The sequence below is a fragment of the Hemiscyllium ocellatum genome, chromosome 16, assembly GCF_020745735.1.
Source record: "Hemiscyllium ocellatum isolate sHemOce1 chromosome 16, sHemOce1.pat.X.cur, whole genome shotgun sequence".
Taxonomy (NCBI): domain Eukaryota; kingdom Metazoa; phylum Chordata; class Chondrichthyes; order Orectolobiformes; family Hemiscylliidae; genus Hemiscyllium; species Hemiscyllium ocellatum.
The window spans coordinates 61502684-61519540 of NC_083416.1; the positions used below are offsets into that span (position 1 = coordinate 61502684).

At 39.5% G+C, this 16857-nt stretch overlaps 1 protein-coding gene across 1 annotated transcript in view; it reads left to right on the forward strand.

Annotated features, from left to right (window-relative positions):
- The window catches only part of LOC132823447 (heat shock 70 kDa protein 4-like), a 72520-nt gene extending 55931 nt beyond the window's left edge, over window positions 1–16589 (forward strand). Inside the window, exons 16-19 of the mRNA XM_060837318.1 lie at window positions 5796–5903; window positions 9384–9503; window positions 13175–13336; window positions 14217–16589. Coding sequence (XP_060693301.1) covers window positions 5796–5903; window positions 9384–9503; window positions 13175–13336; window positions 14217–14420 — 594 coding nt within the window. The 3' untranslated portion in view covers window positions 14421–16589. The remainder of the gene's footprint in view (window positions 1–5795; window positions 5904–9383; window positions 9504–13174; window positions 13337–14216) is intronic.
- Window positions 16590–16857: the final 268 nt, after the last annotated feature.

Consider the following 16857-nt stretch of genomic DNA (forward strand, 5'->3'; position numbering starts at 1 on the left):
AATAACCTGGAGAAAATATCCATAATTTGTCTGCATTATTTGGGTATCTTACAAGTTTGTCTCACTGTTGCTTAACTTGATTGTGCTGTGTTTTGCCCTTTGGTTAAGAAATTTGCTATGTTTAAAGATTTAATTACATAGCCATTTGGGTGTGAGCAGTAAGGGATTCACTGCACTGGCAGAATCCTGCTAACACGTTATATGGTTCCATTATAATAAATCCTACTCAACAGGGAGCTGTTTTTCCTTTTTTAAAAAAGTAAGAATTTAGGCAGCACTGTTTTACACTTAATTACAAATCTTCTCTTGACTAGAGATTCATGAAGTTTGATACAATGTGAAGTGGACTAGATTGGGTTGGGATATTTGGTCGGCATGGACAGGTTAGACTGGAGGGTCTGTTTCCATGCTGTACATCTCTGACTCTGATTCTATCTATAAGCTTGCCAAACATAGAAAAGCATGGAGAGAGGAATCATGTTCTAAATCACTTAAAGACTCACCTAATGGGTCATTTTGATGGGTGACATCAGCTGAATGCAGAAGGTATATGAAACATGTTAAGGACATCAGATAGGGCATGATCAACATCACAGGAAGTTATGTATGGTTGGGCTCACGTGCAAGAGTCTTTGGTTTATTTGCATGCTTTTCTGGATTGTAGGTAAATGTTTTCAATTGAAAAGGCACCTTTTTTAAAAAAAAATTATGATTTCTAAATATGTGGCAACAAACATACCCTTAATTTGTATTTCTTAATTTGGTTACTTGAACCTGCTCTACTGTTCAGTAAAATCGTGGCTGATTTGATTCTGGCCATAACTTCACAGTCTGATTTACCCACAATAGCCTTCAACTCTCGTCATTCAAGAATCTAACTACGTTTTGTCTTGAAAATATATGGTGACTTTGGCTTAACTGCTCTGGCAAAGAGTTCCAAAGTTCTATAATCCTCAGAACAGAATTTCTGTGTCCACCTTTTAAATAGAGTCAGTCATTGAGTCATAGAGATGTACAGCATGGAAACAGACCATTCGGTCCAACCCAATCTAGTCCCACCTGCCAGCACCCGGCCCATATCCCTCCAAACGCTTTCTATTCATATACCCATCCAGTTGCCTCTTAAATGTTGCACTTGCACAAGCCTCCACCACTTCCTCTGGCAGCTCATTCCATACATGTACCACCCTCTGCACGAAAAAGTTGCTAATGGGGTCTCTTTTATATCTTTCCCCTCTCACCCTAAACCTATGCCCTCTAGTTCTGGACTCCCCGACCTCAGGGAAAAGACTTTGCCTATTTACCCTATCCGTGCCCCTCATAATTTTGTAAACCTCTATAAGGTCACCCTCATCCTCCAACACTCCAGGGAAAACAGCCCTGGCCTATTCAGCCTCTCCTTGTCGCTCAAATCCTCCTGGCAACATCCTTTGTAAATCTTTTCTGAATCCTTTAAAGCTTCACAACACCTTTCCGATAGGAAGGAGACCAGAATTGTATGCAGTATTCCAACAGCGGCCTAACCAGTGTCCTGTACAGCCGCAACATGACCTCCCAACTCCTGTACTCAATACTCTGACCAATAAAGGAAAGCATACCAAACGCTGCCTTCACTATCCTATCTACCTGCAACTCCACTTTCAAGGAGCTATAAACCTGCACTCCAAGGTCTCTTTGTTCAGCAACACTCCATAGGACCTTGCCATTAAGTGTATAAGTCCTGCTAAGATTTGCTTTCCCAAAATGCAGCACCTCACATTTATCTGAATTAAACTCCATCTGCCACTTCTCAGCCCATTGGTCCATCTGGTCCAGATCCTGTTGTAATCTGAGGCAACCCTCTTCGCTGTCCACTGCACCTCCAATTTTGGTGTCTTCTGCAAACTCACTAACTGTACCTCTTATGCTCGCATCCAAATTATTTATGTAAATGACAAAAGGTAGAGGACCCAGGACTGATCCTTGTGGCACTCCACTGGTCACAGGCCTCCAGTCTGAAAAACAACCCTCCACCACCACCCTCTGTCTTCTACCTTTTGAGCCAGTTCTGTATCCAAATGGCTAGTTTTCCCTGTATTCCGTAAGATCTAACCTTGCTAATCAGTCTCTCATGGAGAACCTTGGTGAACGCTTTACTCAAGTCCATATAGATCACATCTACCGCTCTGCCCTCATTAGTCCTCTTTGTTACTTCTTCAAAAAACTCAATCAAGTTTGTGAGACGTGATTTCCCATGCACAAAGCCATGTTGACTATCCCTAATCGGTCCTTGCCTTTCCAAATACATGTACATCATGTCCCTCAGGATTTCCTCCAACAACTTGCCCACCACCGAGGTCGGGCTCACTAGTCTATAGTTCCCTGGCTTGTCCTTCCTGCCCTTCTTAAACAGTGGCACCACGTTTGCCAACCTCCAGTCTTCCGGCATCTCACCTGTGACTATTGATGATACAAATATCTAAGCAATAGGCCCAGCAATCACTTTCTCTAGCTTCCCACAGAGTTCTCGGGTACACCTGATCAGGTCCTTCATATGTTGAAATACTGTCCCAGCTCTAATTGCTTCAATGAGAGGAAACATCCTTTCAGATCCTCAACATCTCAGACTGAAGAGTCTTTGAACTCAATGTTAATTTTTTTCTCTCTACAGATGCTGCCAGTCATAGTTTCACCAGCCTTTTCTGTTTCTGTTTTTTTGAGGTCAAGTCTGGTTCAGTTAGATGGCTTTTATTCTTAAGCCATATACTGCTCAACCTATCCAACCACTTCCTCTAAGATAACCTTCCCATTCCAGAAAGTTTCTCTGAGCTGCTAGTACAATCATGTATTTTCTTAAATAAATGGGTCATAATGGACACTACCCCACATGTGATCTCACCAATGGTAGCAAAAGATCACTACTTCCATTTTCCATCTCCCTTGCAATAAATGACTGCTTTCCTTTTGTTAATAATTGCTGTACCTCAGTACTAATTTGTGACTTCATGTTTGAGAACTCATTGGTGGCCCAGTGGTTAGCACTGCTGCCTCACAACACCAGGGTCCCCGGTTCAAGTCCAGCCTCGGGGCGGCTGGCTGTGTGGAGTTTGCACATTCTCCCCATGTGTGCATGGGTTTCCTCCCACAATCCAAAGATGTGCAGGTTTGGTGAATTGGCCATGCTAAACTGCCCATAATGTTAGGTGCATTAGTTAGAGGGAGATGGGTCTGGGTGGGCTACTCTTCAGAGGGTCGGTGTGGACTACTTGGGCCGAAGGGCCTGTTTTTCCACACTGTTGGGAATCTAATCTTAGAGTGCCAAGGTGGCTCAGTGGTAAGCACTGCTGCCTCACAGTGCCGGGGACCTGGGTTCAATTCCAGCGACTGTCTGTGTGGTGTTTGCATATTTTTCCCTGTGTCTGTGTCTGTGTGGGTTTCCTCCATCAATCACAAAAGATGTGCAGGTTAGGTGAATTGGCCATACTAAATTGTTCAGAGTGTTCTGCGATGTGTAGGTTGGTAGGGGAATGGGTCTGGTTGGGGTTATTCTTCAGAGGGTCGGTGGAGAGTTGTTGGGCCAAATGGCCTGTTTCCACACTGTAGGGATTCTATGATGATTTAGGGCGGCATGGTGGCACAGTGGTTAGCACTGCTGCCTCACAGCGCCTGAGACCTGGGTTCAATTCCCGACTCAGGCGACTGTTTGTGTGGAGTTTGCACGTTCTCCCCGTGCCTGCATGGGTTTCCTCCGGGTGCTCCAGTTTCCTCCCACAGTCCAAAGATGTGCGGGTCAGGTGAAAATTGGCCATGCTAAATTGCCCGTAGTGTTAGGAAAGGGGTAAATGTAAGGGTATGGGTGGGTTGCGCTTTGGCAGGTCGGTGTGGACTTGTTGGGCCGAAGGGCCTGTTTCCACACTGTAAGTAATCTAATCTAATCTAAACTCTCGTTTCTCTCTGCTTCCAAGATCTACAATCCTGCTCTATTTAAATAATATGGTGTTTTTCTATTCATCCTGTCAAGATGGACAAGTTCAGATTTTCCCAAGTTACGCTGTATCTCTCAAGTCCTTGCATGCTCACATAATCTATTTATATTCGTTTGCATCTTGTATCCTGTTCACAACTTTAGTATGCAATCTTTGCATCATGATCACATGTCGCAACTGCATTTTGTGTTCCTTCATTCTAGTCATTGGGATAAATTATAAATATTTGAGGACCCTGCATTGATTCCTGTGGTACTGTGAAAATGAAGTTTTTTTTATTTTAATCTTAATGCTTTTTATCTCTTAAATTTGAATGGAGAAATGACAATGACAGTGTTATACTGGATCATTTATAAATTTATATAAACCTTAGGTTTAATAAAAATTAATTGTTTTTGGAGCTGCAACTTTTTTCTGAAAAATGACCTTCTGTGGCAATTTCGTTTTTGCTTCCATGAATTTGCTTCCGCACTCTGATCATGATTAAATGCAATTACTTCTGCAGGCATAGTTTCTTCATAGCTGTGCTGTGTGTTTTGACAATGCCTTAGTCTGTGAACAGGGGCATCACTCTTAATTGGGAGAAAGTGAGGACTGCAGATGCTGGAGATGAGTCAAAAAGTGTGGTATTGGAAAAGCACGGCCAGTCGAGCAGCATCTGAGGAGCAGGAGAGTCGATGTTTCAATTGTAAGCTTTTCATCAGGAATGAAGAGCCAAACACTTTATTCATCCACTAGAGTTAAAATACAACAAAAGGAGGAGTTGGAATAACTTTATTGGAAAACTTAACAGAATAATAGATACAGTAACCATTACTAACTAACTCTTTAAATATGGTAGCATCTCATAAATATACCCTTGGCAAAAGACAAATTCAGAAAACAGACTGTGTCTCTCATGCAGCTCCCGTAGCAGGCAGAGAATCCCCAGCTTTAACTAGCTGTAACTGAGAAAGGTGGGAAAGAATACCTTCCACTTCTTCAAAACCCCAACAGCAACTGCTGAAAGCTGAAGTAAAGATCCTGGTTCTGTGGGCGTTTAACAACACTCATTCATGCTGCTTCTATTCCTCAACATTTTTTCAAAAAAACCCTAAAGCCTCTCGAGCTGTTTATTCTAGTGTTTGGCATCTCTTCCTTGAGACCTTTCTTCAAAAACAGAAGACAAAATAGCTTCTTAAAGCCATAGTTTAAAACAAATATTGACTTAACCAAACTGGCAATACACTTTGACTCCTATCCATTAAAAATTCGTCATATCATATGACAGCTCAATTTTGGCACATTGCTACATTTCCCAAAGTACAGTTGTTACTGGCAGGCATTTGATCCTGCTCCTAGCCACTGTGGCCAATGAACTGCATCTTTGCGGGTGTTTATCAATGCTGTTGCTTCTTCAGATCAATGAGAGAAATGGAGATCAAATGAGTTGGTAATTCAAAGTGGCCTTTAAAAGAATCGTAACTCCAAAAGGTACCTTTTAAAACTAATCTTGCACTGCAGCATTGCATATTTTATATTCATTCATGGTATTTAGGCAAGTCATGGTGTCAGGATGAATAAACTTAAAATGGACAATAGTAAAATTCTAAACCACGTGGATCTGCTACCACATGCAGGCCATGTGAACTTAATGTTTGTAACTGCTTATTTCCAAAATTAAAACTTGAAATAAAAAAGTTGTTTCAACTGCAGGTTACCAAAATTCATTTGTTTTATGCGTAAAATATGCGAGCATTAAATGAAATACGCACAATTGGTATCCGACATGTCGATCTTTGAATTAAGAGGTCCACTCAGCTGAATATAAAGCTTTCTTTTTGCTCTTAGGAACAAAGTAAATTAAGCATCCTGCTAGAAGACACTGAAAACTGGTTGTACGAAGATGGTGAAGATCAAGGGAAACAAGTATATATAGATAAATTGACTGAGTTAAAGGTAAATGTACACAGCTTAGTCAATCATTTCCGGTTATATGCAATGCATATACATTTATTGAACATGGAGGGAAATGGTTTAGTATTCCTGAAGCTAAAGCTATTACTCCATGCTGTACATTTTTAGAGTAGGATTTCTGTGCTGCTGGTAAAGCATTGTTTTTCATTGTTGTCACTAATCACTGTTTATGCCATGCATTAATTTCTGATTAACTTAGTGTACCATCACATGCAAGGGTGTAAGGTATTACAAAACAATGACAACAGTAACCAGACAGTTGCAAAAGGTAGTGAGTAGAAAAAGGGCTTCAAGAATTCAGTTTCTCCATTCATCTCAAATAATGAGGTATTTAACTGCAAGGTGCAGGAACCTGTGAACATTAATTTTAGATTATCAGTGTTACATCCCTCACTATTTTATGAAGTGTCACAGGTGCCATGTGTGTATTTTTGAGATTGACTGTTGGAAATCCAACTGCCCAAAATCTATAATTTTGCAGGCAGTGAGTTGCTATAGCTATATTGCTTTCTTCAGAGATACTTGTCGCTAATCTTGTGAACATGAGCAGGATGGTACTCTTGATTCAAGTTCCCATTGCACTTGTCTTTGCCGAGTATTGTTTTTGGTTAGAGAAAAAAAATGACAAAGGCTGGATGAACACAGCAAGCCAGGCAGCATCAGGAGGTGGAGAAGTCAACATTTCAGGTGTAATCCTTCAGGACTAGGGAATTGGTGTATGGGGAGGTGCAGATAAAGTAAGTTGGAGTGCAGGGTGATGAAGTGGGGATAGGTGAACACAGGTGGAGGGTACGATCTGGTTGGTTGGTGGGAGGAATGAATCTGGTTGGTGGCTGAAAGGAAGGGTCAATAAGAGGAGTGGAAAGGAGGGAGAAGGGCTGGGAAGGGAGTCAGAAGTTGGGAATGGAAGTAATTTGAAATTGGAGAATTAAACGTTGAGTCCTCTAGGCTGTGGGCTGCCCAGGTGGCAAATGAAATGTTCCTCCAACTTGTGGTCTTGATTCGTTGTGGCAATGGAGGCCAAGGATGGTCATCTTGGAAAGGGAGTGGGAAGGGGAATTAAAATTGGTGGTGACTAGGTGGTTAGGTCAACCCCTTCGGGCCTGGATGAGATGCTCAGCGAAATGTTCCCTTAGTTTACGTTTGGTCTCCTTGATATAGAGGAGACCACACTGGGAGCACTGGATACAGTAAACTAGGTTGGAGGAGAGGCAGGTGAACTTCTGTCTTATCTGGAAGGACGGTTTGGGGCCCTGGATGGAGGTGGTGTGGTGCGCCAGCAAGTTTTGCACCTTTTCCAGTTGCAGGGGAAGGTACCTGGGGGAGTAGAGGGGTTGGTTTAGAAAGTGGCACCAACCAAGGATTGGCAAAGGGAAAGGTCCTTGCAGAAGGTGGGGTCCAGTTGGACTTGATAAAAGTATTTAAGGACGATGCATTGGACACATACTGGTGGGGTGGTAGGTACGGATAAGCATTGTATACAATGGCTGATGTTAGGCTATTCAAAGGAACGAGAAGTCAACATATGCAGGATCTATTTTAACATAGGCAATAGATATGTTAAAATAGATTCTGCATGCATTGACCTCTTGTTCCTTTGAATAGCCTCATATTGTGATATTACTGTTCAAATTTGTCACATTATTGTATTTCCCAAAATACAGGTATCTGCTAACAGGCATGTGGCTAAGTAGACATGAGGCTTGTGCTGCCTACCTACCTCTGACTGTAGCTAACTAACCACGTATCTCGGGTGTCAGTGGGAGAAAGTGAGGACTGCAGATGCTGAAGGTCAGAGTCGAGAGTGTGGTGCTGGAAAAAGCACAGCTGGTCAGGCAACATCCGAGGAGCAGGCGAATCAATGTTTTGTGCATAAAACCTTCATCAGGAATGAGGTGCTCATGCCCGAAACATTGATTCTCCTGCTTCTCGGATGCTTCCTGATCGGCTGTGCTCTTCCAGCACCATTCTCTCAACCTGCATCCCTCCGCTGTGTTGATCTAATCTGATGCTTCTCATGATGAACGTGCGAGATGGGGATTACTTTGAGCTGCCAACTGATCTGGCCATTAATAGAATGGTAGCTCTAAAAATAACAAAGCAGATCTTACATTGCAGGATGATATATTTTACATGCATTCCCAGGATGTGCATGTCATTTGTCAACCATTCCTTACTGCCCTTGAGCGGGTGAGATGGTGCGCATGGTTTGGGGATGGGTGACATTGAATAATACTCATCTGGAATTTGGAGAGGTTTGCAATTTTCCCCTTTTTTAATTGAACTCATGCTCTTGCATCCTCAAGGTAAGTCTAGGTTTGTCATTTCTTAACTCTCTTGTTGGAATGTGTTATGAGATGTCCTGTCCTGTAAGCAAAGAAACAACCTCAATGCACTTTAAAGAAACATGCTCTGCATGCGCCTTCTTTCTCTCTGAACTAGTTCTGTTTGGGAGACTTGTTCCCTGGACATTCAACCTTATTTCTTACACTGGTAACTACACGACCTATGGACATAGTGGATGATTTCCCCCTCAAACTTTTAGTTGTCTTGTTTGTGAAAGTATTATAATCAGCTGGCTGTTTTTAAAAACACATTTTCTGCAGCCTGATCACCCTTTTATATAGCGTTGTGAAACATGTGAATGCCTTTCAATGTCCAGCTTCCTTTCCAACAGGTCCAGGTTTAAATCTTCAGTCAGCTTTCTATTCCTGTCAGAGCACTGAAATTGACCTAATTAGTGTCTCGGACTAACACATTATCTATCTTTGTCTTTCCCTGTCCCTCTGTAGTGCTGCAGTGGTTGATTTCTACCTCCTAATTCATCTATGATGGTCAGCTGAGTGGATCCGCTTTGGGCTTGATGTTACTTTTGACTATCCAATTGTGATTGCTTCTGTGCAATGGCTTCTCTTGCCTTTGCTTGTACCTCCTTGATATTATCAGTCTATTGTGCTATAAGCTGACGCCACACAGCCTCTAGCTCTCTAGCACTGTTCTCAACTCCTTCCCTTCCTCTTATTGCAACAGTACTGAAGGATCTACACCTTCCTCGGTTATTGGATTGGGAAGACCAGAGCCATTGCCTAACAGCTGCAGTAATGTTGAAATTTCTAGTTCTACACTTCATTGTGAGCAACCAGTATAGGTACAGAGTACTTTTAGGTGGTGGCTGTGCCAGATTTAGGAATCGTGACACATTAGTTGCAGCACAATGCTATGTGACTTGAGCAAGAGTTTTCCATCAGAAAAGTTGAGTTTGCAAATGTTTGAGTCGTCCAGATTAGCCCAAATTTTTGTTAAAATGCATATCTTCTAGCCCATCAGGCCATCAAAGCCACAGGGCAAATTTGCCAGTTTCTGCGACCCTGACCCCATCTATTTGTTCGCACAGGCTAATGTTTTAAGGTAGCATAAACTGTAATATGCAAACAAGTAATTACGTCAATTATCTCTCTTCAGAAATTTGGTCAACCAATTCGGGATCGTTATCAAGAGTTTGAGGATCGTCCACGAGCCTTTGATGAGCTGGGGAGACAGATGCAACAGTACATGAAGATATTAAATTCCTATAGAAATAAAGTATGTAGGCAAGAACATTTAATCAAGTGTAATATGTAATGGAATGTAATGTAAGATGGATGCGTAAAATATACTTTCCAGTGTGTTCAAAGTATTTATAATAATGTTTAATCTGTTGAATTCTGCTTTATTGTTAATACATGTCATTTTAAAATCTTTTCAAGGATACCAAAGTGGGGTAGAATGTCATACTTGGAATGCATAATTTATAATTTACTTAATGACAAGTCATTAAAGCTGGCAGGACAGGTAGAGAGAGCTATTAATGGAGCACACTATTCTAGGCTTCATAAATGTGAGTACCAGAACCAAGGTTGTGTTGAACTAGTATAAAAGAATGGTTAGACCTTAGCTAAACTATTGTATACAGTTTCAGACAGCACATTATGGGAGGATGAGCGTACATTGGAGAGAGTGCCAAAAAAAAAGATTCCTGAGGTGAGAAGCTTCAAATCCCGAGGAAGGTATGAAGACGTTGAGACTGTCCTCCTTGGAAAGGAGGCGACAAAGAGGAGATTTGGTCGAAGTTCTCAAAATCATGAGGTTTTGAACAGGGTAGATCGGGTGAAACTGTTACCATTCGTAAATGGATCCAAAAGCAGACGGCACAGTTTTAAAATGTTGTGTAAAATAAGTAATTGCAAGATGCAAAAAAAGTCTTCACACACTAATTAATATATGGAATCTACTGCTCTAGAAATGAGAGGAAAGGTTCAATTGAGACATTCAAGAGGATCTGGAATGTTTGTTTCTGTTTAATTAATGCACAGGTTCATTGTGAAAAACAGGAGGCGAGCACAATGTTAAAATGCTCAGCAAATCGGTGTAGATACAATAGACTAAATGGCCTGCTTCTGTAATGTAATAATTATTTGTAAGTCCAATTGCAACTTTGTATTTGCACTAATAGTAATGCATCTTCCCTGTTGTGGAAATGTAGTTAATCTTATTTTCTGTAAATTCTTTTTGCACTATTGTTGGTGGTGATTACACAGAAATTAACAACGTGATAAATTCACAGAATAAGTTAGATTTTGTCCTGTATAGATTGTCACAATAACTGAAAATGTTTGCAGTATCAAACTTTTTTGAGTTAGACAAATATTTAGCACATGGAGCTATAATGAAAAAGGCTTCAAATCTACCTCTGTGATCAACTATTCTGAAGAATCATAATTCTTTGAGGTTATGCTCTCTGGTCTGAGACTCTCCCACAGGGGGAAACAATCTTTCAGCATCTTTGGGCTCCCTCCAATACCTTTATCTTTCTACGGATAAAGAAACGAGAACTGTTAATACCATGAGAGGTGTGGCCTGGATACTGCATTATGTAATTGTAAAAGTACCTCCCCACTTTTAAAACCCATCCCTATAGAAATAAAGACCAACTGTCCATTTGTCTTCACTGTTCCCTGCTGAACTTGGATGCCAACCTTTTGTGATTCATACACTAAGTCCTCTATATCCCTTTGTGTTGCAACTTTCTGCAGTTTTTCCCCATTTTAAAAAAAAAAGCAGCTCTTTATTCTTCCTGCCAAAGTGTATAACATCACATTTTCCCACATTGTTCCATCCGCAAATTTTGCCATTAGCTTAACCTGCCTTTATCTCTCTGTAGATTGTCATTCTCGCTACTTGCCTTCTCACTTAGTTTTATATCATTTGCAAACTTAGTGACAATATCTTCACTTCTGCTATCCCAGTCTTTCAAATCTGTTGTAAATAATTGTGGCCTGAACTCCAATCCCAGTTACAGGCAGTCTTGCTGGAAATCCCCCTTCACCCAAGTCTGTCTCCTACTAGTGAGCCAATCCTGTGTCCATGCTAAGGTACCAGCCCCCCAGCACCATTCACTCATCTTATTAAGTAACCTTATGGGTGTGGTTCTTTTATTAAATGCCTTTTGAAAATCCCAAACGCATTGTATCAGTTGGTTCCCCTGTACCTATTCTGCTTAGTCTGTTACATTAGAAGTTTTCCAATTCTCTAAAACTTTTACAGAATGTAAGGATACTTGGAAAATTATTACTAGTACATCCACTATCACTGTAGCTACTTCGTTTAAAATCCTGAGGTTACAATTGTCAGATTTAGGACAATTATGGGCCTTTAGTCTATTAGTTTCTCCACTACTTTTTATCCTATAGTGATAGTTGTTTGTTTACCCCTCCCCAGCCCAGCTGACTGCTAATATTTTTGGAATGCTATTAGTCTTTATTGAGCTTTGCCATTTCTTGGTTCCCCATTGTTTTTCCCTAGCCTCTGTCCAAAAAGATTGTGTTCACTTTGGCCCCTCTCTTCCTTTCTATATTTTTAAAGAAGTTCTTACTGTTTGTTTTGTCTTTTATATGGTAGTCTGCCTTCTGAGTTTTTCTTCTCCTTTATTCTTCAGATTTTTTTAGTTCTTAAAATTTTCCTAATCTTCTGGTTTACCACTTCATTTTGTTTGTTTCTTTCAGTTTGATACTATGTTTAACTCTGGTTTATCTCCTTCTTACAATTCTTCCTCGTTGGGATATTTCTTTGAGTCATGAACTGTTTTATTCATCCTCAGCCTACCTTCCTGCATTATTTCTCTCCCACTTCTGCAGCCTTGAATTGCAACAACAACAGGCGTGTTTAACTAACTTTTGAGTATTACTTTTTTGTTCATTCCAATATTTTTGCCAATGTAGATTTAACTGCTAAATTAATGAACAAAACTGATCTTGTTAATTGCTTGTGTTTCCAGTTCAGCATCTACGACTTAAAGTTGCTGACCTGCAGTAATCATGCTGACACCAGCTGCATGTATTGTTTTGCTTTCTCTCACCGTGGCAGTTCAGGAGGAGTTCTTGACAGGAACACAAATGCATTTTTTTTAATTCTCCAAAAATAAATGGGAATGGATTATTTGATGAAAATTGTATTTCTTATTGTTCTTTGTATGCAACTTGTAATGGCTCCAGTTGCAATGTTACAAAACGTGTTTCAAAGCCTATGATTTTTCCTCAAAATTCCCAATAAAACTTCTGGGGCAATCTTGAACTTTCAGCAGCTACGACATTAACCTTTTTAGGTTTTCATCGAGTGAAGCTGCGTATAATCATCTTGATTCCAAATGATATATCTGATTATGGAAGGTTTAGAATTCTAATCTCCTCACTAACTGTAGTAATGCAATGCCTGCTTTATGCATGTGTACAGTACTCATTGTGCTGTTGACAATTAACTAATCTGCCAACCCAGTGCTTCATGGCAATCTGGAAGTATAAACTTGATCATAGTTGACTCTGTTTCGATTAACATTACAGGCAGGTGATCAAATTTTAGGAAGAATACCATGGGAAAAGGAACATGGGGCAGCAAGCTCAGATCTGGAAAATTTTATATTCACTTTCATGAGAGAAAAGATGTTGGGGAGAGAGTAGGTGAAGCTGAAATAAACCAAAGAAAGGCTGGACTGTAACATCTGACATTCCAGTCAGTCAGAACAAACTAATTGGCAATGCAAGAGTTAAGAATGACTAAGAAATAGATGTGTTTAAATTACTAGGAGAAAAAAAAATGAATGGTGTAGCTAACAAAAAGCAGCAATGGATCTTCAGTGTGATGACCGTTTTTAAGGATAGCTGTTTCAACAAAATTTGTTCATATCAGTCAACTTTTTTGTTTTCCATTTCCACTCATAGGAAGAACAATATGATCATCTGGACCCAGTTGACATGGAGAAAGTGGGCAAGCATGTGCAAGAAGCGATGGAATGGATGAACAGTAAGATGAACTTGCAGAGCAAACAATCTCTGACACAAGCCCCACTAATAAAATGTGCAGAAATTCGAGCCAAAGTTAAGGTAAGAAAATCCTTCCAAGCTCACTCAATAAAATAATTATGGATTTGAGTTTTACCTGTGTAATTTAAGCCTCCACACCTGCTTGTTGACCTGTCTGTATTGTTTGGGTCATTCTGAATCCTTTGAGGCTACTAGAAATATGTGGAGTTTGGTTAATTGGGAGAGAAATGCCAAGAGAAAAGACATGATTATTATAGAACATTAGTTTATTCCAGTAAGTTTTCAATTATTTTCATTCCCAGGAATCTTATTACTTTTTTCATCTTTGGAAACTGTATAAATAATTCAGGATACTGTTTTGTGATTTTTACTTTTGCAGTTATTCATCAAATTCTCTTTAAATTTATGTATTATGTGCAAGGGTTTTTCAGGAAATCATTGAAAGTCTGTGGTGTTAAATATTTGAAGGGAGGGTGGATAATTTTCTCATTTAAGATTTGAGCTATGAAGTAGTAAACAGCAATTTAGCAAAGCATCTCCCAGGTATTTCATAGCATTATAAAGCAATGATATTGAGCTCTAGGAGGAGACTATTGGTGCAGAAGATGAAAAGCTTAGAGGGTTTAAGTGTAAGTTTTTAAAGTTTGAATGCTCTCCTAGCAGAATTGGATGGGGCTCCAATTTAGTGTTTCAAAGGCACTTAGGAAAATCATATGGGAAAGCTATTTAAATGTGTTTAGTCATATACATTTGAGTAAACATAGCTTCCAGATTTTTGATAATCTTATGGAATTCAGCTAAAAATCTCAAGTTATTCCTGACTGTTTTTGTTTTTGTTTTTGTTTTTGCATTTAGCCCTTCCCAGGAGCTGGTGTTACATTTCTTTATTCATCTTGCATTTTGGATTTATGCAAATAATCGTTTTCATTTTCTCTCTCAGGAATTGGTGAACCTTTGTAACCCCATTGTTAGCAAGCCAAAGCCTAAAGCAGAACCTCCAAAAGAAGAGAAAGAAGCAGAAAAGAATGGACCAGTGAATGGGCAAGCAAGTGCTGACACTGATATCTCCACACCTAACACTGAGGGTGCCCAGAAAAATGTAGAACAGCACCAACAACCTCTACCAGAGATGGACATTGAGTAATGGTACAACGGTGATGTAAAATTTAAAGTCATAGACTTCGCAGGGCAGCTTTTTTTCACCTTTTCTGTGGTGAATGGAGTAACCTGAACCTGGTATTCTTGAATCTGTGTGGCAAATTTGGTAGTTTTTTTAAACCCCTCCTCTAACTTTGCAATGGGACAGAAATTAACTAATACAGCTGGGGCTTGAATTAAATGTTTTGTTACAAAATGTTTTGATTTTTGTTTGTGACTGTTTCACCATTAAAGCTGATTCTTTTGTTTGGTTAGCCCCACCTCCTGTCTCTCCACCCCAAAAGGTGGTGATTGCTGATTCTGCTGGAGTCGTTTGTGTACTTTTCTGGCAAGCTTTCTGCTGATACTTAAAATGCTGGATAGCAACATGCCTACCAACAATTCACTAACTCACGTTCAGCTCGAGTGTTGTTTAGTTTTTTTTTTGTCTTGTTGGCTTGCTTTGATTGTTGTTGACAACTGTTGGAATCAAAGCTACATTTCCTATCTTCAAGAATCCCAATCTTCAAAGACGCACGTACCAATTTTTCCCTTTAGAATGCTACAATCAGTTTCTACCCATGCACATATTACTTATCATACAGCAGTTGTGTTGAAGTCAGAATTATAGTTTAGATCATCTGTTGAAGGAAGACTGTTTTTGGTTCAGTATTCTTAAAAAGAATTGAATAAAATGCTACATTTGGATGACAAAAGTGCTGTCTGTCCAAATATTTGATAAATATTGGTTTAGTTCTCAGGCAGTGTGTATATACTATACTCTGTAGTGTGTATATATACAATGTTACTGTACAACTTTTCTGTTTTCATTTACACTTCTCTGATCCATGACACTGGTTACTTCTCTAATTCCTATATTAAATTTAAATTGTTTGAATTTACTTGTCTAAGGCAATTTTTTATTTTGTATAAATAAAGGTTTAGGAGGGGTGGAGAGAGAAACCAATAAAATGCTCAGTTGCATTCAGTATTGCAATGCAATGTTGACTTCTCAAAGAACAGCAACTTCAGAACTGACAGCATGGTCAGGCTTATTGCAATGAGTTATTCACAAATAACCACAACTGACTTTAAAATTCATTCAAGAGGCATGTCAATGAGATATCTATTAACTACCAAGTATTCTAGATTGTGATTCAAGAAAATCAGATTGTAATCTAATTTGTGTTTTTTTTGCATAGATAGTAATGAGCCTGTTTTGACCCAAGTGGACCAGAAACTATGTTGAAAAGAACATGCACAGCACATTGGCAAGAGTAGTGATGTTGTAAAGTGGGAAATACTACTGATTATTGCAGTTAATTTTGGAAAGAATAGTTTGGTGACCAATTTGGTGGTTGGGATCCATTTTGAGATCCATTTACTTATATAAGAAAAGTTTAAATCAAGGAATAGAGTACACAAATTGAGCTAAGATTCCTCAGTGCACTGCATGGTGAAGAAATGCTTCCTCCTGCCTGCACCCAAAGCAGTGTATAATTACAACTCGGGAAGTTGCAAATAACTGAAACATCACCAAAATCACTAAGCCAATTATTTCTTTCTCCCTCCCCCATGATTCTACTGTATTGTTGTTCTGCTTGGAATGAAGGTTGGCATTTGTTTTAGTGTCATTATGCTTTCAGTTTTTATAATGAAAACTGATTTGATCAGTTTTTCATAGAAAAGGATAAGTCCTCATGATAGAGGAAGGAATGTAAGAAGAGTCGTGCTGTGCATTGTGAACTAATGTACGGAAATGCTAGTCATGTTAAAAGTGCTCCTTCATATGCACTTACATTTCAACTCTCAACATCCTTGTATACCGTACACAAGTTATCTTACTCATTGAATTCTTAGAAACAAAGTACCATTATGATACAAGACCCAGTTCAGATATCCCTTTTTATTTTTGCTCAGAAATTAGTAAGTCTGTCCAGTTTCCAGTTCTTGTTGCTTAAGTATTGCATACTGATTTATGAAGCTGCACCTCAATATAGCAGGTGGTGGTAATTTGTTATAGTATGAAACTGTATAATTTTAAGAACTCTGGTCTTGCAAACACTGTCCATTGACATACCATGTCAAGGCTTATGGGTTGCTATTTCCATTGTATATTTGTACTCTTGCTATTTCACTAAACTGTGTGAAATATAATAAAAGAAATTGAATGAAATGTGTGCTTTATTTTGAGGTGGCTCAGTTATGTAAGATCTCTGCTTTCAAGTAGGCTGGGAGGGAGAATTGGCTCAACTAATACTACAGCTGAAAATGTGTTGATGAAGGGCTTATGCCCGAAACGTCGAATTTCCTGTTCCTTGGATGCTGCCTGACCTGCGCTTTTCCAGCAACACATTTTCAACTCTGATCTCCAGCATCTGCAGACCTCACTTTTTCCTCAACTAATACTACATACAGTTAACTATCCAGTTCTCCAAGTGGCC